Source organism: Microtus ochrogaster, linkage group LG4 (assembly GCF_000317375.1).
Source record: "Microtus ochrogaster isolate Prairie Vole_2 linkage group LG4, MicOch1.0, whole genome shotgun sequence".
NCBI classification, from domain to species: Eukaryota; Metazoa; Chordata; class Mammalia; order Rodentia; family Cricetidae; genus Microtus; species Microtus ochrogaster.
Genome location: NC_022030.1, coordinates 56,245,987 through 56,267,797, shown reverse-complemented (window position 1 = coordinate 56,267,797; position 21,811 = coordinate 56,245,987). Strand labels below are relative to the sequence as shown.

Sequence of the window (21,811 nt, the reverse complement as noted above, 5' to 3'; positions counted from 1 at the left end):
AGGGTTTCTCTGTAGCTTTGGAGCCTGTCCTGGAACTCCCTTGGTAGACCAGGCTGGCCTCGAACTCACAGAGATCCGCCTGCCTCTGCCTCCCGAGGTTATTATTTTATGTGTATGTGTGTCTTGCCTACATGCATGTCTGTGCAACGTGTGCATGCCTGGTGCCTGTGAAAGCTGCAAGAGGGTGTCAGCTCCCCTGTAACTGGACTCACAGGCAACTGTGAGTCACCATGTGGGTGCTAAAAATCCATCCTGGGTCCTCTGAAGAGATGGCTCTTCCCATTGAGCCATCTCTTCAGTCCCCATACTAAGTCTTTTTAAAATAATTTTTCCTGACTCCAAGATTGTGGTAGAAAATTTGGAAAATAAGTCACAGTATAAAGAAGAAAGTAAATGTCTCTACAAAGCACCATTGTCACTGCAGACACTCTCTATGACTGTTTACATTGTAATAAAAATGTTACATCAAGTTTTTTTTTTCTTTTTTGTTATGTGGGCCAGGCTGGTCTTGAACCTGTAATCTTCTTGCCTCTGCCTCCCAAGTGCCACACATCTAGCTCCACTTTTAGTGGTCTGTGTCCTTGTCCTCTCCCCTGACCCCTAGGGACTATACTCTGGGCCTCTGTGTGCTAGGCAAGAACTCTCTCACTCACTCAGCTTGCTTCAGAGATCCCCTTTGTTCACCTTACAAGGCCAGAACCAGGTGGGCTGCCACGCCCATCTGGTATTATGTGGTGTGTGGGAACCCAAACTCTGCTGCTCTTGCAAGGGCTTTAAGCATTGAGCCATCTTCCCAGCTCCAGCCCTGTTTTCTTAGGCAGAAGCTCTACATTCTTTTTTGACTCCCTACTCTGGGTATCTTTCTGTGTTCGTACAGTAGGGTCACTTTGTGCTTTTTTAGTTGATATCGTATTCCATTCTGTGACTATCCTGTACTCCACTTGTGACGTTATAGTGATTTTTATAAATATCAATAATCGTCCTCCAAAATAGAGACAAGCCATGTAAGACTCCCACCAGCCAGGCGTGTACACTCTGGCTTTCCTAAGGGGAAATAGAAGTAGTCGCTGTGGTTGAACAGTTCAGGATCCTCTCACACCCACCGTGACCGTGTCCCTGGGAGGTGGACATGTGAACAGATGGATGTCAAGACTGGCTTCTGAGCAGCCTTATTAACTCAGGGTGGGTTCTGGACCACTGGATTGGGAGCAATTATATTGTAGTGATCTGAAGACAACCAGGAAGACTGACATTTTTACAGGTCAAGTGGTGTTTCCTTCTGGAACCTCAGAAGTGAGTCTCTTGTCTGTAAATCTGAGCTGTAGTGAGTTCTGTAGCAGAGCTGACTCAGCTCTCTTGTCTCCAGCAACAATTGGGAAAGAGGAAGTGACTTGAAAACCCCAGGGTTTTATTCTCTTTCAGTATGTGAGTGTAACTCAGCTAGTAAATTCTGCTTCACACCTGTAGGGTCCTTTGAGGAGCCCTCCCCGCCCCATCTTCTTTTCTCTCTCATTTTCAGTAACTATCAATACATTGCAGCAGCCAGGGCTTTACGCAAGGTCAGCAAGCTTCCCGCCACTGGATGCTCCTAGCCCTTAGCGAAGCCAGTTTCCCAGATCCTAAGAGTACCGGTTAGCAAGCGCCTTAGAAAGTTTAAGATGCAGCCATCTGTGTGCAGAGTCTTGTGCTTGCTAGGCACCATCCCCCACCTTGGAGCTACACCCCTGTCCTTAGAAAAGACTTAGGAATTAGATAAGCACTCATTACTTTTGTTGTTGTTACCAAAAAACAAAAAACCCCAAACAACCAACAAACAAATACAGCCTACTTCATATTTGACCCTGAATTTCTCAACTCGTTATGCTTTTCTTAGAATTCCTAATTGTGTTTTTTTTTAACCTTTCTCTTGGTAATTACATTTGTTTTCAACTCAGTGAAACCGGAAGCTACAGTAGATTTATTTCTTTATCTTTAAACATTTTTCTATTTATCTAAAAATTTAAAGTTTTTTTCTGTATTTATTTGTTGTATATGTGCATATATGTGTGTGCATGGTGTGGTGTATATATATATGTGTGTGTGTGTGTGGTGTGCACATATTTCAGTGTGTGTGTTTGTGTGTGTGTTTATAGGTCAGAGGACAACATGCAGAAATTAGTTCTCTCCTACTATGTGGATACTGACCTTCAAACTCAGGTCACGGTTTGATGGTGAGCACCTTATCCACCGAGCCTTCGCCCTGGCCCTATTTATCTTATTGTCTACATTGCTATGCAGAGTGATGGGTTTTATTATGCCGTTTTCATACATAATATGTCATTGTACTTTTTTGCTACGGTAGAGTTAAATGCTAAGAAGGAACTTTAGGCTTCCTCAGTTTCCCTAAAACAGCTGTCTGCACATAACGTGCACCAGCCCCCACCCTCAGTTTCCCAGATATCCATACTCCTCCCTAGGCCTCAGATCCTCCCACCCCTTACAGGCAGCATTGGCATCAATAGTCTTGTTCTTTCTCTGTCTCTGTCTGCAGAACCACTGGCCACCGCTCTGCCTTTCCTTGTGCGCAGGGCACGTTTGTACCGCCCACTGGTTCTGATGTGGCCGTTAGACCCTCTCCCACTCCATTTCTCCTTCCAGAAATGCCATCCCCACTGGACTCCAGTTATTCCACTTTGGTTAACACCCACAGGCACTGAACACGGTCAAGTATGGTCCGATGTGGACATCCGCCTTTGGGACTCAGACCTTTGTGAATCTGGCCAGCGCCCCGCTCTTGGAACAAGTGATGCGCCAGGAGGGCAAGTTCCCCATACGAGACCACATGGAGCAGTGGAAGGATCACCGGGACTACAAGGGCCTCAAATATGGCATCTTCATCACGTGAGCCGGGGCTTAAAGCGGCTGGGGCCTGGCCACAGAGGACCAGGAGGAAAGAGAGTAGGCACAGGGAGCCAATCAGATGCAGGGCAGAGCAGGGCCTTCCTGCATCTCCTGAGCCTGCCACTTGCCTAGAAAGCAGTCCTTGGGGTGGGTTGAAATCCTGGGACCAGCCACTGCGTGTTCTCCCAATACATCGTGCTATTTTGGACAAGCAAATCATTTCCTTTTTCTTGTTTTTGTGTTTCAGATCTGTGCTAGAGGGTGTTTGAACTAAAAACACCAGCAAGGCCTTTTTGGATTTGTTTGTGGTAGTAGGGGTTGGACCTGAGGCCCCAACTGCTAGACACTTGTTCAACCACTGAGCTACACCCCAGTCCCTGTGTAACTTTTAAGTTTTGAAGCAGGGTGTCTATCAGGGAATTGTCAGGAATATCTTTTTTTTTTTTTTTTGGTTTTTCGAGACAGGGTTTCTCTGTGGTTTTGGAGCCTGTCCTGGAACTAGCTCTTGTAGACCAGGAGATCCGCCTGCCTCTGCCTCCCAAGTGCTGGGATTAAAGGCATGTGCCACCACCGCCTGGCATGTCAGGAATATCTTGAGATGACAGGCTGCATCCATTTAGCCACTAGGCCTGGCTTTGGATCCATTTTTCTGCATTATAATTGAACATACATCAATATGTAGTTGAGAAAGTATTATTATCATTTGGTTGGGAGAACTCCATTTAATTTCATGAAATATGTCTCAGAGTGTATTGTATTCCACACAAATCATGGTCTATAACTTCATGGATGCATTCCACATTCATGAAGATAGACAGAGATTTCAGTTGTGCCTAGAAAGGTTATGATTATTCTAGCAGAGACACTTGAAGGATGGAGTGTTATTTACTTAGGAGCTCATAGAGGTGGGTGATGGGATAATCGGTTGATACACCTATTATTGGTTGTAATTAGGTATGTTCAGATGTCTCTTAGCTGTGTCAGTGGAACTCCAAAAATAGTAAGAGGCTTTTCCCATCATGCTTTAGTATAGCTCCCACATTGGTTGTACCCATGCGTTTTGACAATGCCAGACACAAGGCTGGCCTCTGTACAGCGAGGGTCTCATTTGACCATTTCAGCAAGCCCAGGAGTGGATAGTATTGCTTTACACTTTACAGACAAAGGAACAAAGTCAAAAGAGGTTTTACATCACATGTCAGAGGTGATACCCCTAGCCAATTGCAAACTAGATTCTGGATTATATAAGCCTCGATACTTCAGAAAGAAAATGACCTGGTCATAGGCTCGCTGAAGCTACCTCTGATGTCTACAGGTTTAGTCTCTGGGGTTTCCTTTCTTGTTTCTGTTTCCTTCCCAGGTGAACAGTTTCCTAACTAAGATAATAATTCTTGGGATCTTTGTTCCAAATCCTGAAACTAGAGAATGATGTTTAAGATCTCTTTAGCCTCCCTGATCCTGTGGACTAGAGAGAGGCCTCCTGGATCTGCCCTGATAACTCAGTTGAACATGATAGGACCCTCTGGGGGTCTAGTCCTGCCTCTTACCCCAAAGTCAGTTTTCTATGTGTGTCATTTAAAGGTGACTTTGTGCTAGGTGAGTAGCTCACGTCTCCAATCCAGTACTGAGGAAGTGGAGGCAGGAGGATCATGAATTCAAGGGCAGCCTGGGCTACATGAGACCTTGTCTCAAACAAATAAACAAACACCAAATAATCGATAAATAAAAGTTATTTTTCAAAGCTATGCTACTTGTTTCTCCTGCCTTGTTTTAGCACATCTGTCTTTAGAATCTTATTTTACAAAGCAGCGCTCCCCACAGAGAATTGCTTCCTACTGGGCCTTTGTTAAGGGTCTGCATGTTGAGCTTGAAAGAGCCTCAACAACCCCGTGGGTCTGCTTTGATTGTCATTAAACACTCTTAGTTTATTTTAGGGACGGCCTTCCTCAAACACAAACAAAGTTCCTGGGAGGTAGGGTTGAGGCTTATTTCAAAATTTTAAATTTCTTTATATTTTTTCTGTGTGTGGGTATTTTGCCTTCATGTGCATCTGTGTATGGGGGTCATGCATTGCTTGCAGATGCCAGTAGATCCCCTGGAACTGGAGTTACCCGTGGTTGTGAGCCAACATGGGGGTGCTGGGAAGTAAATCTCTGCAAGAACAGCCAGTGCTCTGAGCCTCTGAGCCATCTCTCCAAACCATTTTTTTTTTCTTTTTAAAACCTAATTGTTGGGCTGGAGAGATGGCTCAGAGGTTAAGAGCACTGACTGCTTGCCCTTCTAAAGGTCCTGAGTTCAGTTGCCAGCAACCACATGGTGGCTCACAACCATCTGTAATGGGATCTGGTGCCCTCTTCTGGCCTGCAAACGTGCATGAAGGTGGTACACTGCATAATAAACAAGCAAATAAAAAAACCTAATTTTTTAAAATTTTGATAGTAATATTGGCTTTGGTTTGTTTGCTTCTTTGTTTGAGACAAGACCTCATGTAGTCCGGGCTAGTTTTAAACTCATTATTCAGCTGACCTCAGAGATCTTGATTCTCCTGCCTCAGCCACTTGAGTTCTGGGATTACAAGTATGTACAAGTATGCCTGGCTAATTAATAGTAATTGTTGTTATAAAATGCAATTTCCAGTTCTCAGTAGTGAAGTGCTAAGTGTCCCCCTCAGTTCCGTTCTGCTCTTCTAAGCTGTCAGTGCTGTTAACTCAGTCTTCACCCTCACTTTGCCGGAAGTGTGCAAGCACGCACAGCTGGGGTCTTCACTCTCACTTTGCCGGAAGTGTGCAAGCACGCACAGCTGGGGTCTTCACTCTCACTTTGCCAGAAGTGTGCAAGCACACACAGCTGGGGGTCTTCACCCTTACTTTGCCGGAAGTGTGCAAGCACGCACAGCTGGGGGTCTTCACTCTCACTTTGCCGGAAGTGTGCAAGCACGAAAAGCTGGAGGTCTTCACTTGGATTTTGTGGGTCTCCTTTCCCCACGCCCTGAACCAAGAAGTGCATGGGTGCTTAGAACCCTAGTAGCAGGGGAACCCTAACTTGCTCCCGTTTTATTCCTCAACCTCCTCACAGAAGGCCTGGGTGTAGCTCTTATCATTTCACATACAGAAGATTCCAGAGTTACATAGTTCAAAGATGCTTACTTAACACCATGTGCCAAGCACTCATCTGGGTACTCGAACAACCCTTTTATGGCAGGCTTTGGGTCATCCTTCGCATACAGAGGTAAAAGCCAAGCACATGGCTGTTGAGCCTTTCTTTTTTTTTCTTTTTTTTTAAATATTTATTTGTTTATTTATTTGTCATGTATACAATAGTCTATCTGTATGTATGCCTACAGGCCAGAAGAGGGCACCAGACCCCATTACAGATGGTTGTGAGCCACCATGTGGTTGCTGGGAATTGAACTCAGGACCTTTGGAAGAGCAGGCAATGCTCTTAACCACTGAGCCATCTCTCCAGCCCCTGAGCCTTTCTTGAGGTCGCCCAGTCAGTCCTCAGTAAACCTGTGATTTTTGTTTGTTTGTTTTTGTTTGGAGATAGGATATTATTCTGTAGTCCAGGTTGGTCTCCGATTTAGGATAGCTCAGCCAATACATAGGGAATTCAGGTATGTACCGCCAGCCTTGGCTAGACCTATGATTTGACCCTAGGTCATCTGGTTCCAGGTCATCTTACCCATTCACACAGTGCTGTGGTGGGGCTCTGAGGTTTTGTGGTCCATGCTATCTTCCTTCTTAAAAATCCACTCACCCTGGACAGGGTCTCATGAAGTCCAGGCAGCACTCAAAAACAGTTTTTTTAGTAAAGGGTTCTCTCAAACTCCTGATCCTCCCAGCTTCAGCTTCATGCTGGGATCACAGGGGTATGCAGCCACGCTTGGCAGTTCTGTGGTTCTGAGATCATGTCAATTATAGTCGGTGATGGCCTCATTCTAAATTCCAGAAGTCTGAGATTTCCACAACTCTCTGGGGACCTTGGGGCAGGTGGGAGATAGCATTTATTCAAATCCCATGCTCACCTGTGCTGTTCTCGGCACTCCCCAGACAAGGAGAGCAGTGGTACCACCTTCGTCAGGCTTTGAACCAGCGGCTGCTGAAGCCCGCCGAGGCCGCACTCTACACAGATGCTTTCAATGAGGTGATTGGTGACTTTATAACCCAACTGGACCGGGTGAGGGCAGAGAGTGCATCCGGGGACCAGGTGCCAGACATTGCTCACCTCCTCTACAACTTTGCTTTGGAAGGTACCCTTGCTGGGAGAGGCTGGGGGCAGGAATGGGCGTTAATGAGAACCTTGGATTCTCAGGCCCCTAGCTCTGCCTGCTGTGACAGCCTCTGTACTTCTCAGCCATCTGCTACGTTCTGTTTGAGAAAAGGATCGGCTGCCTGGAGCCCACCATCCCCGAGGACACTGCCACCTTCATCAGATCTGTTGGGCTCATGTTCCAGAACTCAGTCTATGTCACTTTCCTTCCCAAGTGGACTCGTCCTTTTTTGCCCTTTTGGAAGCGATACTTGAATGGCTGGGATAACATTTTTTCCTTTGGTGAGCTGTCCCAATCTGGGGCCAGGGAAGGAAGCTGGCTTCTCCCATAACTGCCTCCACACTCCCTGCCTTTAGGGTGGTTTAAACTCACTCTCTGTTCTCCATGGCCCCTGAAGGGAAGAAGCTGATTGATCAGAAAGTTAAGGAGGTAGAAGCCCAGCTACAGGCAGCTGGGCCAGATGGCGTCCAGGTATCCGGCTACCTGCACTTCCTGCTGACCAATGAATTGCTCAGTCCTCAGGAGGCTATCGGCACCTTTCCTGAGCTGCTCCTGGCTGGCGTGGACACGGTACTTAGGAAGGCTGACAGGGAAGCCAGGGCCTCCCTGATTTTATCCTGTACTGGTCCCACCCCACCTCCCGACACTCACTCTGGCCTTTTTGTAAGGGGAATGCCATCAGTGTCTGGGCCCCTGGGTCTTTTTCTTTGTGTCACTCTCTGTGTCTTTGTGTCTGTGTCTATGTCTGTCTGTCTGTCATCTGTCTATGACAGTTGGGAGATTCCATCCCACAGGATTCCAATTCTCTTGCTGCAGTTTAGATGGGGAATTGGAGACTTGTCCACAAGCACCCTCTGTACCCAGGGTGCTCATTTCTAGCATTTTTTGGTTGCATACCTCTCCTTGTTATCATTCCATCTGTAGCTGAAATACAACCTTCCTCCATATTGGTCTTTATTCAACCTGTGGATTCATGCTTAGCACAGAGATCCCCAGGAACCCTCATCTCTTTTTCTTGCCATCTTGGTGGCAAGGCAGCTTTCTTGTAGCCACTCACAGACCCTCCCCCCACTTATCTAGCCTCTCCCCTAGAAATTGCTCCCTTCCTTCATCTTTCTCTCCCATTCTATCTCCTAGACATCCAACACGCTGACCTGGGCCCTGTATCACCTTTCCAAGAACCCAGAGATCCAGGAGGCCTTGCACAGGGAAGTGGTGGGCGTGGTGCCCTTTGGGACGGTGCCCAAGCACAAGGACTTTGTCCACATGCCCCTGCTCAAAGCTGTCATTAAGGAGACCCTGCGGTAGGACATGATTCCATGTGCATAGGGTCTATATATGGGGATTATAATCACACAGTAATGGGAAGTGGCTAGGGACAAGAGTGATATGGGAAGAGAGTCTTTGCACCAGAAAGCCGGGGATAAGTGGGACACCCTTCACCCAATCTAGAAACAGAGCCTAGACTTTCTTTTCTCTACAGCCTCTACCCTGTGGTCCCCTCAAACTCCCGAATCATCACAGAAAAGGATATTGAACTCAATGGCTTCCTTTTCCCCAAGAATGTGAGTTGCCCTGGAGTGCCCTGTTGCCCAGGAGTGCCTGTTACCCTTGCTGATGGTCACACTGCCATTCTTCCTCCATAGACCCAGTTTGTGTTTTGCCACTATGTGGCATCCCGGGATCCCAGTGTCTTTTCTGAGCCTGAGAGCTTCCAGCCTGACCGATGGCTGAGGAATAAAGAGACTGAAAACTCCAGGATCCAACACCCATTCGGTTCCGTGCCCTTTGGCTACGGGGTTCGGTCCTGCCTGGGCCGAAGGATTGCAGAACTGGAAATGAAATTGCTGCTCTCGAGGGTGAGCAGGGATGTGGAGAGGGTTGTGTGGCTCAGGTAAGATGTAGGGATTGAGGGAGAGGAGGGGCAGGGAGGTCCAGGGTAGAAGTCCACAGAGGGAATAGGAATTGGAGATCAAGATTCCAGTGGCCCTGTCCTCTCTCCCTGCCAGCTGATACAACAGTATGAGGTGGCTCTGGCTCCTGAGATGACGGAAGTGAAGTCTGTGGCCCGCATTGTCCTGGTTCCCAGCAAGAAGGTGAACCTGCACTTTCTGCGGAGACAATGCTGAGCTGGGCTCCTGCCTCCATGGGGCTTGGCCAGAAGCCCTGGCATAGCAGTCTCTGGCCGGTCTCATGTCACATGTAAGGATGCCTGATTGACAGGGGAGCTCTATGCCTTTCCTATAGACCCCAAATATCTGGCACGATCTCTGCTGAGCAGCACGTACTGGAGACAGTAAAGCACCTTGTATCACGCAGCAATCCTTGGGTACAATTTGAAATAAAATGTAAAGTTCCAATTTTGGGGGCTCTCTGTTGTTCTTTTTGATCAATCAGCATCTGACCCTCTTTTTTGGGGGGGGGAGTGCACCTTAGAATCATGGTGATTGCCCTGCTGGACCTACTTCTTGGATCTGAGAGTAGCACACGCTTCCACAGACCACAATGGCAGACCTGTTACGGACCCCCCCCCCAAAAGGGCACCATGACCGTGCCACTTTAGCTGTAGACAGTAAAAGCCACCACCGGATGCCACGATGAATGCCTATAGCCCCAGCTGCCCTGGAGGCTGAAGCAGGAAAGTCAGTAGAGCCCAGGAGCTTAACTCCTGAGCAACAGAGTGGAGTGTCTGTGTAATGTGACTGGGGATTGCGGTTTGGAGGTCAGTGTTCATAGTCTGTACTTGAGGTACTAAAGGCAAGGCCACTGATGGGCAACAGTATGAAGATTCCCCCACGCACCCCAAAAAAATAAAATATGGGACTATCCAGCTGAGCATGGTGGCACATGACTTTAATCCCACCACTTGGGAGGCAGAGGCAGGCGGATCTCTATGAGTTCAACATCATTTTTACCTGCACGGTGAGTTCTGGGCCAGCCAGGGCTATATAGTGAAACCCTTTCTCAAAAGAAGGAGGGGAAGAGGGAAGAGGAGGGGGAGGAGGAAAGAAAAGCAAGGGAGCTGGGGAGATAACTCAGTGGCTCAGTGGGTAAAACACTGGGCACACAAGTTTGAAGACCAAGAACTTACATAAAGCTTGACAAGGCAGGAAGGGTGGAGTCTGGACTCTGGAATCCCCGTGCTACAGTCCCAGGAGATGGGAGGTAGAACAGGAGATCCCCAGAAGCATGTCAAAGAAGCCTGATCTCAAACAACCTCATGCCTGAGGGTTGTTCACTGATCTGCACCGTGGGACACTCACCCCTGTGCACACACACAGTTGCACTCCACTGTGGCACTCAGACCTGCATGCACACACAATAAAACAAGTAAAGGAGAAAGAATCTTAAAAGATTGTAGAAATACGAATCTACTCCTTCTGTGTTGGACTACTGGGTGTGAGAGTCCATGCCATCATAGGGCAGGGTAACAGCAGACGACGAGACCCAGAATTGACTGAGATTAATTTCTTGCTACTTGGTGAACTGAGGTCATTGGAGAAATGACATCCAGTATTACAGGATCAGTCATGTTTCCTGCAGATTCCCATTTGTAGACTGGGTTCCAAATACTATATGAATAATTAATAAATGTTTTCCTTATCATTTTGTTTTAAATAAAAGATATCGGAAGAATAGCATTCAGTGCACTAAAGAAAGGCCACTTGCAGCTTTTGCCAATTGCAGGCTTTCTTTCAAGTCTTTGAACTCAGGAGACACAAGGAGTTTGCACAAGTACATTTCAATGGCTGCAGTGATTGAGTAAACCTGTGACATTCAGGGCTGTGGCTTGCTCTTTTGTTTCTTTTTTCTTGATAGCTCATCCTCAAGGATCTGAATCTATCGGGGCATAGGGGACACTGAGGGGAGCAGACATTGCTCAGCGGGGAGAGCTGAGGAGCCCACGGTACAACCATGCCAGGGGCACTGACAATGCCACATGCTTCTGTAGACCCCGATGGTAGACCCGTTATGGGCACCCAGAAAGGGCACTGTGACAGTACCACTGCAGCAGCTGTAGGCAAGAATAGCTACCCGCTGGGTACCATGACGAATGCCTACAGCCCCAGCAGGCAGTTTTAGAATCAAGGGCTACTCAACATTGGCTGCCAGCAGCTTGGAAGTGCCAGGAGCATGGTGCACCAGCCAGGAAGCACCAGGAGCATGGTGGTGGCACAATGGTGGCTTCTGTGGGGAAAGATCAACCACGGCTCCTAGGAGCTGGGACGTGTATCCAGAACCAAGCACTCTGGACTCCCAGCTAAATTCATAGGCTGCATGCTCACTGCCACATGGAGCTCAGCCCTGATCCAGTTGGAAGGAAAGGTGTAAGAAGGGACTGGGCGCACAGATTGTCCTAGGCTGATCGCAGTGCCTCTGGTTCAGAACTTTCAGGCTTGACTTGACTGTTCTTAATTTCATCATCCTGGTGTACTGGGCATGCTCAAAGGCTTCTGAGAGTATAGGTATAGCAAGGACAATTAGGGAAGGCTGGAGAGCCTGTGAGAAAAAGAGGAGATGATGACCAAATCGGAAGAGGACGTGCCCTCCCAACAGGATCTCACCCTACTGCCAACTGGGTGGAATTTCTGCCTCCCAACCAAGCATGGTGCCAGGACAGTCTGCAATTTGACAAATCCACTGAGATGAGCAACAGTTGGAAACTTCCTCCCATGTTAGTCCATGCCGATAATAGAAATACATTTGACAATAGTTTGTTAGCTTGCTTTATTCTCAAGAAATTCTCATCGGGAACAGACTAGGGAGCAGGCAGCTATGCCTTCCCAGAGCTCAGAATGCCCCACCTCCATCTAACCCTTCCAGCAGGACCTCCAAGACCTCAGCTGGAAATGGGACAAAGTAGTGATCTGTAAAGCCTTCGTTGACAGTTTCTGTGGGGACTGCTCTATTATGACTGGCACTTCTGCCATCCTCAAAGTACCCTAACTTGATATCTAGGAGTTTTGAAAGACTGAGGGACTAGCTCTAAAGCTCATGGCAGAGCCTACCTGTACCAGAGTAGAACCAGCAAACGGGTGGGAGAAGATGAAGGCCAAGTTCCCCTAGATCCTTTCATTGACTTCCGGGTGAGGAAGATGGCTTGGGTACTCTCAGGCACTGAGGGCATCGATGCCAGCGGGGCTGAGCACCAGCGCTTGAAGTATGTCAGAGAGGGAGACCACGCCCAGAAGATGCTGGGTCTCATCCACCAACACCAGCCTGTGCACCTGCAGGTCCACAGTATTCAGGGAGGGGCAGAGCCTTTGGCTACAGCAGCTAATAAGGGGAAAGCTTAACACAGCTCAAGGAGCAAAGGACATCTCCTGGGAACAGCTGGCCATGGCTCTGACCACTCAGCTGGCTGTGGATCTTGGCATAAGGGCCCTATGAACAGGACCAGACACCTACCAATGCAGATGCCAGAAGTTGGTCATGAAAGGGAAGGCAGGCCAAGTGCCCAGGATACAGGGATGGCGAGAGCTATGCAAAGAAGAGCTAGGCCATCTGTGCTGAGGCCATGCCAGGAGGGGTGCAAGGTACCTGTTCCCGTGCAATCCTGTCAATGACTTCACCCAGGCTCTCGTGGGGCTGGCAGGAGAGAACCCCCTCCAGACACAGCGTCCTCTGCCTCAAAGCTTCACCCACACTCATGTCCAGATGGTTGTAGGTTTGCTGGGCAGCCAGGTGCTGGGGCAGGGGGGAGAGGGTAATAGATGATCTCATTAGCAAGGCTGCAGCCCGGGGAAATTGCACTCCGGCACACTTGCGAAGGGTAGCCACAGATACTTCCCACTGATGCTCACACTACAGCCTCCCTGTAGCACTCCCCAGTCCCCTCAGACACTTACGATGACATCAAAGCGGGAGTAGAGGCCCACGACCTGACCTGCAGCAGGGGATGGAGAAGAAAGACAGGGAAAAGCACAGCTCAGAACCAGGGTGCTCTTCAGGGGACATGGGGACGACTTTTGAAATTAGTCCCTTGATAGTCCCCCAGGCTGCTGGCTTAGTCATGGGGCATCATACTGTCTCTACCTACAGATAGACTTAGCATCACTGAGACTTCTGACTTTAGGCTCCTGTGAGCTGCAGGGAGAACAAGGCATTGCCTGTGAAATATACCAGCCTCATAGTGTACTGGCATTAGTCATTTAGGTTCAATTTCTGGTTCACAGGAAAAAGGTACAGGGGCAGAGCCACCTCCAGGAGGCAAGTGGACAAATCTGGACACGGAATTTTTTTACCTTTTAAACTACATCTGTGTGTGTGTGTGTGCACGCACATGTGTGTGTGTTTGTGTGTACATTGGAGTGCCACACACATATAGAGGTCAGAGGACAAACTTCAGGTGTCCGTTCTCTCCTGCTATGTGGGTCCTTGGGGATTGAACTCAGGTCGCCAGCTTGGCTCCAAGTGTCTTTACCTGTGAAACCATTTCTATAACCTTGGCATATAGGAAAACTAATTCAGACCTTTCAAGTGATTTGGGTCATGAAAATGAGAGGAAAGGGAACAGTATTAGATTTAAACAAACTCCACAGACAAATGAAGAAACAAGAACTATGAACTTCAGTTGGACTTGGCTTGAACAAGTTAATTGTTTTTTTCTTTATAAGTCATTCTTGGGAGAAATAGAAAAATGAGAATAAGTATTGGAAATTGGGTCACAATAAATTATTCATCATTTTAAAAATAACTTTTGTCAAGCCGGTTGGAGGTGGCGCTCACCTTTAATTCTAGCACTGGGGAGGCAGAAGCAGATGGATCTCTGTGAGTTCAATGCCAGCCTGGTCTACAATAGCTAGTTCCAGGACAGGCTCCAAAACTATAGAGAAACCCTGTCTTGAAAAATAAAAAAATATAAAACAAAAACAACAAAAAAACTTTTGTCTTAAAAAAAATACTTTAAGGGCCAGTGAGATAGCTCAGTGGAAGGAGGAACTGGTTGTAATCCTGACACACTGAATTCGGTCCCTGGAGCTCACACAGTGGGAGGAAAGGACTGATTCCTGAAAGTTGTTCCCATGTCCTCATGTGCACGGTGGCACATGGGCACCCCCCCCACACACACACTCCTAAATAAACAGAATGAAGACCTTTACACACTATCTTTTATGATCGCATGTGCATGAGCCACAGCATGAATGTGGAGGTCAGGAGCTGGTTCTCACCTTCCCCCTTGGTGTGTGTTCTGGGGACTGAACGCGGATCACCAGGATTGACTGGTAAGTGCTTTTACTGGCTGAGCAATCTCAGCTGCCCAGTTATTCAAGGTTGGGTAGCATTAAATACACTTCTTGTAAGAGACAGACTGGAGTGCATAGGGGTGACATGATCCAATGTCTGTAATTTACTTTCTTATTTCGGAAAAATGAGCTGATCTTGGAAATATGTTATTCTTTATCATCTTATTTTCTCTGAAAATTTTCATATTTGAGACTAAGTTAAAAGCTCTTCACAATATTCAACTTCATTCTGTTAATATAACTTTGAATTACCTCTTTTTGTGTATGTAGTGTCTGTGTTGTCACATGTAGGGATTTGTGTGTGTGATCATGTGTGTGTGTTCTCATATGTGTGTATATGTGCGCTCATGTGTGTGGGCATGTGTGTATGTATGTATGTTCATGTGGGCATGTGTCTGTGTGTTTTCACATTGTGGATATGTGTATGTGTTCTCACATGTTGGCATGTGTGTATGTGGGTATTCTCACATGTGTAGGTGGGTGTGTATTTGTGTATGACCGTGCATGTGCAGAGGCCAGTGATCTTCCTCTATTGCCTTCCACATTGTTTATTCAGGCAAGATCTCTCACTGAACCTGATACTCAAGAACTCAGCTAGCTAGCTAGCCTGCTTTTTGTCCCAGGAGTCCCCTGCTGCCACCTCCTGTGACCGGGGTTTGCAGGCAGGCTTCCAACCACCCCCACTTTTATGAGTGCCAAGGAGCTTGAGTTCTGGTCTTTATGCTTATTCATGAAGCACTTTATCCACTGAACCATTTCCCCGGCCCCAACTTTGAAATACCTGTAGCTACAGTCTAACTAAAGAGACACTCTTGAAATACCTGTGGCTGTAGTCTAACTAAAGAGACACTCTTGAAATACCTGTAGCCATAGTCTAACAAAAGAGATACTCTTGACATACTTGTGACCATAGTCTAACTAAAGAGACACTCTTGAAATACCTGTGGCCATAGTCTAACTAAAGTTCTTGCTGTTCCTCTGACCTTTCTAGAACAGGACATTGGGGTCTGGCTGAGGGCACAAGATCTCATGGTCAGTTTTAGGGTGAACTAATACCAAGCACCAAAAGGATCTTCTGTTTTCTATAACCACAGTCATCTTATTGCAGGTAATCTTACCAATCCCCCCTCGAAGGCAGAAAGGATCCGAGTACCCTCACACATGGGGCACAGTGGTGCATCCCCAAGTTCCAGCATTAGAAGACAGATGCAGAGGAACTGCGATGAGTTTGGAGCCAGTGTGGGCTACATAGAAGTTTCTGGGCTACAGGGTGAGACCCGATCTCAAAACAACATCCCTGCCCAGAAAAAATATTCCCTTTCACAGTTGGGGAAACTGAGGCTCGGAAAGTTCAAAGCAAGCAGAGACTTCTATTCCTACTCCATCTTGGGCCCTACAGCAGATGACCTGCAGATTCTGGCTCCATCCTGGTCAGGCCCTTCCTTGCCCACCCTAGCTAGAGCCTTTGCCCTGGTTGTAGTACCAGATTCATTGACCACAGGCAGTGCAGACACACGCCGGTCCACAAAGATGTCCAGCGCGGTCAGGATCGGAGCTGTTTCCAGAACTACAGCCAAATCTCGGAATGTGCCGATGCCCAGATCCTGGATAGTGCGGCAGAGGAAGGAGGGCCGTGGCAACAGGGCACCCTGTTGGGATGAGACACGGTGGTGATCTCATCAGATCAAGCAGCCCCCAGGGGCTCCAGCTCCTCCCTCCCTTTGCCTGGGCTAGGGCACTTGACCTTCAGTGTCTCCCGTGGCTCCCCGCTTGCTCCCACCATCCCAGGCTCACAAATATGTGCAGGAATTTGAGTAGTCGCTTGTGCGTGAGGATGTACAGCACAGCGCCGGAGACCGGGTCCAGGACGGGCAGGCGGTGGATTCGGTTCTTGATGAGGGTATAGACAGCTTCAAACAGACTTTAAAGAACGGAAGCAGTGAGACAAGGAGCAAAATGGGAAAGCCTCTCCATCTGAAGCCCCCAAACAGGGTACCAGGGTCCCCTCATCCCTCTGCTTCCCAGAAGAAGTATGAACGAATACAAAACTGAGTGGGCTAGTACACAGGCAGCCTCCTAAATCTAGGAGGCTGAGGCAACCCATAAAGCCCTTGTTGCTGGGCTTGATGACCTGAGCTCAGTCCCTGCATCCCAGACAGTGGAAGAAGAGAACTAACTCCTATAAAATGTCCCCTCACCTCCACATGTGAGGTATGATACACACACACAAATACACACACTCACACACACACACTCACACACACACACTCACACACACACACACACACTCACACACACACACACACACTCAAGCAAGCAGTAAATGTCACAACAAGAACCTTTGAGACAGACAGAGAAGGGGTAGAGCTCAGGTGAACAAACGAGATGTTTACCTGTCGTTGGGAGAGATGGAGACAAGAGGCTTGAAGCAGCCTTGTAGGTAGATCTCTGAAGAAAAACCCAAGTTAGGCCACAGGAGTTCCCAGTTACCGCACCCTGTCTCCTAACAGCTTCCCTTGCTGCAGGCATTGAGGTTTTCCTGGGTGCCCTGTGCCCTGTAGGAAATCCCACCACTGTCCCAGGCCTTGGGCCCTAACTTTAACCCCACAGTCTCCTCCAACTTACCCCTCCAGGTCTCAATCTTATGTTCTTCAATCTCGTATATCTGGACCTAAAGGCATGGGTGGGACTTTAGGGTCAGGCATGAGCCCCGGAGCATCAGGCCTCCTGAAGATGACACCCCAGAACTCACCAGGGGGGATCGGTAGTAGCGGTGCAACACCAGGATGAAGTCTGTGATGGTGAGCATGCCTGCAGGGTTGACAGGTGACAAGCTGGGCAAGGGCAGGCCTAGGTGCAAGGCTCTTTGAGGACACCACCCTGCTGGTGTTCTTCCACCAGGGGGGATCCCGCCCGCCATTCCCCAACCACCTCTCCTCACCTACAAAGCTCTGCTTCTTGCTGTCCCACAGAGGGGCTGCCCTCACGCCGTTGGCCACCAGGGCAAAGAAAGCCTTCTTAATCTGGGGGGCAGGAACAAACAAAGGCGGGGTGAGGACTGGCAGTCCCTCATCCTCCCCACCTGCTGTCTCTACCTGGGACCTCCCATAGGGTCTTCATTCTGGTTCTTCTCCACATGAGTCTGCCTCTTTCTCATGAGCAGGCCACTGCCATCATGATCACCACACAGATAAGGCTGCTTGTGCCCAGAGGCACCGAGGAACCATCACTAGACACAGCAGGGTTTCCGCATGGAGTCGTGTGCATACAGACATGGCACCGTTTTTGCTCATCTAAGCACTCGGTATTCACATAACGTATTCAGAGCTACAACAATTTCCTCACTAAATTGGATGTTTATTTTGACCCCGTTCTAAGCAAAACTACCTCTATGCGCTGAGTATACTTAGTTCTCATCCTGATCCTTCCGCCCAGTCTCTTCCGTTTTCTTAACTCTTTCCCCTCTTCTCTCTTGTCCTTTTGTTCTCTGTTTCTGTTATGCTGATGTTTGGTTTCCAGGCTGGCCAGGAACCTGAGACCCTCCTGCCTCAGGCCCCTCGGTGCTGGGCTTACAAATGCGGACCCCTGCATCTAACTCTCTAGTACACATCCGGTGCTTCACGGAACCAGACTGGGCTCTGCGGACGACACATATACCCCACCTTGAGCATGTACGCATCATTTGCAGTAACAGCGGTAACAATGGAGTCAGTTTAGCCAGTGGCAGAACAGCTACCAGAACAGTAGCTGTTGTTTCCTGTCGCCAGAGTACCCTCTGCTTGGTCCTGAGTGACACTCGTGTGATGTCTTACACGCACTTCACAGTTAACAAAGTGTTCTCTCTTTGTCCCGGGTTGTCCTAAGACTCCTTTGAAACAGGGAGGAGCCAGCCTCTGGTCCCCAGTTTTAGAGAAGATGGAGGTAAAGCAACCAACCCCAGGTTTGGCAGACTCAAGGTGACAGAGTGTAGTGGCAGTTAGGGGAGTCCTCGCAGAACATGCTCTCTCCCTACCCTTTCTAAGACTCTAAGGAGCCCTGGAAAGGGACTTGAAGGGACTATGACTTGATCCATCCAGGAGGTTATGAATGGCAGCCACAGAGGCCCCAGGCTGGGCCCCGAGTTTAACTAGGGCCAAGTCAGGGTCTTACCTCCAGCGTGGTGTCAAAGATGACCAGTTTGGAGCTGGTGGCCATGGCATCATAGCAGGTGTGTTCCTGCATGAAGTGCATGTAGACTTGGGCCCCAGGCTTCTGTAGCTCGTCATCCCAACTCAAGCTGAGAAGGGGGGCCTGTGGGGATGGGCAGGACCGCGGCCTGTCCTCCCCCAGACCTTCGAGCTCACAGTCCCAGGCCTCTGGGTCACTCGTGTTGGAATCCACTGCTGAGGCTGCACCGTTGTCAGGCAAAAGGAGATCCCACCCTGCTGGGGAGGTCTCCACTTCGGCCAAGGAAACAGCTTGAGCCAAGGGTGTGGCCTTGGGGAATGTGGCTTCCTGCCTGGTGGACTCAGCAGCTGGTCCCGACTGGGCACCTGTTGGGGAAGAAGGCAGGGCCGATAGCAACTGCATCTTCCAAAGCACGCTCCCTGTACTTTCAGTGATCGGCAGAACTGGGGCACCCGGAGGTTGTGGAGTCTCAGCGTCCTAGCAGACAACTCTCTCCCATCTTTCAAGGCGGCTGCACTGGGGCCCTGCCTTGGCTGCAGTTACTGCCTCTCGTATAGGGAGACCGAGGGCACAAGATGAGATCTGTCTAGCTCCATGTGATGGAGAGATCTCAGGTCAGGCCCCACTCTGGAATCCCTGCTGTCCCTGTCACCGTAACTGACCTTGGCCTCACCTTCTCCCAAACCTGGTGGCTCTGCTTCCTCCACAGCCTCCTGCCTGGTCCATCTGGAAGCCTTGACACCCCGTGGTGCACGGGTTCTTTCTGGGCTGGTGGCCACAGCTGGTGATAACCATGAGCTTTCTCTTTGTTCTACGAAGCTCATCTCTGGGAGGATGAAAGGACCTGTTTGATTAGAAGGGCGTGCTGCAACAAAACAAACACAATGTCATTAGTGAGGGTATTGGGAGCTTTCAAATACCCCTCCCCGGACATATTTTTCCTTTTCTATTCATAGAAATCTTCCGAGGCAGATACCGTAAGTCGGAATTCCTATTTAGCAACAAGGGACCAGAAACTCAGAGAGGTTAAGCAATTTGCCAAAAATCATACAGCTGGGAAGTGGTAAGGTTAGCACTGGGGTTCAGATCTTCATCAAAGAGGAAAGGGAAGGTGGGGGGGGCACACGCTGGGGAAAGGAAGGAGGGAGAAGGCAGGAGAAGGGAGGGGTCCTTTCTTGACAAAAACGAAGCTAGGAGTTAGGGGTTGGGGTTCAGAAATGTGGGAGACAAGGGAGCCATTGAGAAGAGGCTGGTCCCACAGGCAGCAATGCTCCACCCACCTTGACTCTCTGGACCCCCTCTGTGGCTCCAGGTCAGGGTCTATGGAATAAAGTGTCTGCGTTGTTGGGAAAAAGCTTCCTGTTCTAAAGTCCCTGGCTTGTCCCCTTTAAGAAGCACTCCCACCCTCACACCACGTGTATACAGGCACGTACACGCAAAATACATACATGCACGGATCCGGCCAGCTCACACCCACAGAGTACAGTGCACGGGTCAAACACACACGCGCGGGTCAAACACACGCAGAGGCGGCCACATGCTTGTTGTCTTTCTACATCCCAGCGCCGGCCCCCTGGGACCCCGGTACCCCAGGCAGTGTGTGTTTCAGCTCAGGCTCCATGCGGCCAGCTCTAGTCCGCTAGCGAGTGCGCGACAGGCGGCGGCGGGGTGGCACTATTCTGGGCTGGCACCTGGCAGCATGCCCTCAGGGATCGGGTTCTCTCTGATTGTCAGGTCTTGGGAGGGAGCGCTCAACCGCAGTTGTTTTCCTCACCGCGGCTTGGGGGCGCTGCGGAGGTGGAACTCTTATCTGAGAGTTCAATGGAGGAAGGTTGACCCTCTTCACTTTCTCCTCCGTGCAAACTTCCTTAGCCGAGGGTGGGATGAGTTAGGAAGGATACCCTCGAGGCTGGAAGTAGGTGAGGGGGCTGTGGGTGGTCCTGATAGAGCAGCCAGGGGATATCTAGATATTCCCCCTTGGAGTCCCGCCGGCCAGTTCAGGGTGAAAGATGAAAGTGATGGAGAGGGCGGGTCAGGCAGGTCGGCACTCTTCTGGTCATCTCAAAGGTGCGGAACGGGATTGAGAGCAAGGGCTCATATCTGTGTGCAGAGGGAACACCACCTGAGTCGACCTGTGGTTGGGAGATAAGAGAGTATGCGGGAGCCCAGCCCCTAACCCACCATGAGTACTGGCTGTGCATTTCCCTGCGCCAGAGGGGAACCCAGCCTGTCTCCGGTGGCGGTGGCAGCTCACCCCCTTCCTGAGCATTCCTAGGGCCTGAGTCAGAGTTCCAAATGGGGACCGCTGACCCAGCTGCTCTAGCTTCCCTTTCCCTGTCCCTCCCCTCCTCTTGTCATTCCAGTCTCTTCCATCCGGACCCCATGGTCCTAGAATGGACACTCAGGAATAGACTATTGGATTTCCTGCTGGATTTATTGAACGTGTTTCCTTTCCTCCTTCAAAGCACCTGCAGCTGCCTCTGAGGGGAGGGGGGCAGAACTGTGCAGAGAGGAGTCTTTGATGGTGCAGGAGGGTTTCTGGAGCTTGGGTCTGTTGCTAGATAGTGGAACTTCTGAGGCACAGCAAATGGGGCCAGCTCAAAGCACAGGGGGCCATCAGGACGTGCCTAGGCGTTGCAGACGACAGACACTCCCTGCCACGTGTTGTGGAAATGTGACAAGGGTCCACAGCTTGCCAGGGTGTGATATTTCCCTTGCTAGCTGCTAGTCAGTCTCTAAACTGGCATTTGCTTTAGGTTTTTAAGGAGTACCACTTCCAAACACAAAATTCAGATAGATAGTTGGTTGTCATAACAAAGACCCGATTTAAGAATGCCTCAGAAGAGCAGAGAAGGCAGAGGCTAGTGAGACCCTGTCTCCAAGCAAGCAAGCAAGCAAGCAAGCAAACAAACAAACAAACAATGAATGCTTCAGGAGGTTGAGAGGTGGCTCAATGAGTAAGAACTTTGCCTTGCAAGCGTGAGGACCTTAGTTCAAATCCCCTGAGCCCACATAGAAAGTTAGATGTGGTCACTTTCTGTGAAGATGTGGAAATAGAAGGATCACTGGGGCTTTCTAGTCTCCAGACTAGTTTCAGGTTTAGTGAGAGACCTGTCCCGGGAAGGATTAAGGCAGTGACTGATAAAACAGAACACCTAACATCTTCCTCTGGCTTCTGAAAATGCGTGCGTACACTACACATCTCTCTCTCTCTCTCTCTCTCTCTCTCTCTCTCTCTCTCTCTCTC

The 21,811-nt window shown here is 49.2% G+C and overlaps 2 protein-coding genes across 3 annotated transcripts in view; one reads left to right on the top strand and one right to left on the bottom strand.

Annotated features, from left to right (window-relative positions):
* LOC101993352 (sterol 26-hydroxylase, mitochondrial) overlaps positions 1–9,511 on the top strand; it is a 27,506-nt gene extending 17,995 nt beyond the window's left edge. Inside the window, exons 2-9 of the mRNA XM_005361620.3 lie at positions 2,690–2,880; positions 6,930–7,129; positions 7,234–7,431; positions 7,548–7,720; positions 8,288–8,454; positions 8,634–8,715; positions 8,797–9,009; positions 9,160–9,511. Coding sequence (XP_005361677.1) covers positions 2,690–2,880; positions 6,930–7,129; positions 7,234–7,431; positions 7,548–7,720; positions 8,288–8,454; positions 8,634–8,715; positions 8,797–9,009; positions 9,160–9,279 — 1,344 coding nt within the window. The 3' untranslated portion in view covers positions 9,280–9,511. The remainder of the gene's footprint in view (positions 1–2,689; positions 2,881–6,929; positions 7,130–7,233; positions 7,432–7,547; positions 7,721–8,287; positions 8,455–8,633; positions 8,716–8,796; positions 9,010–9,159) is intronic.
* Positions 9,512–12,240: 2,729 nt separating this feature from the next.
* Positions 12,241–20,185, bottom strand: Prkag3 (protein kinase AMP-activated non-catalytic subunit gamma 3). 2 transcript variants are annotated; one of them, XM_005361619.2, is made up of 13 exons: positions 20,153–20,185; positions 19,845–19,884; positions 19,238–19,390; positions 18,547–18,929; positions 17,339–17,420; positions 17,150–17,208; positions 17,023–17,068; positions 16,791–16,845; positions 16,192–16,318; positions 15,881–16,046; positions 13,000–13,037; positions 12,692–12,838; positions 12,241–12,378 (listed from the first exon to the last, which is right to left on the bottom strand). In XM_005361619.2, the coding sequence occupies exons 1-13, from the start codon at positions 20,183–20,185 to the stop codon at positions 12,262–12,264; spliced, it is 1,446 nt and encodes a 481-aa protein (XP_005361676.1). In that variant the 3' UTR covers positions 12,241–12,261. The 2 variants fall into 2 exon arrangements, with proteins under 2 accessions (XP_005361676.1, XP_026642178.1); XM_026786377.1 differs by lacking the exons at positions 19,845–19,884; positions 20,153–20,185 and having other exon boundaries at positions 18,547–18,632; positions 19,250–19,271.
* Between the last annotated feature and the right edge of the window lie 1,626 nt (positions 20,186–21,811).

Excerpts from the sequence above, each read along its gene's own strand:
- Prkag3 (XM_005361619.2), bottom strand. The coding sequence starts at position 20,185 with ATGGAGCCTGAGCTGAAACACACACTGCCTGGG. Across the intron at positions 19,391-19,844 it reads AGGGGGTCCAGAGAGTCAAG|AGATGAGCTTCGTAGAACAA; the intron begins GTGGGTGGAGCA and ends TCATCCTCCCAG. Across the intron at positions 16,319-16,790 it reads TCCATCTCTCCCAACGACAG|TCTGTTTGAAGCTGTCTATA; the intron begins GTAAACATCTCG and ends CGTTCTTTAAAG.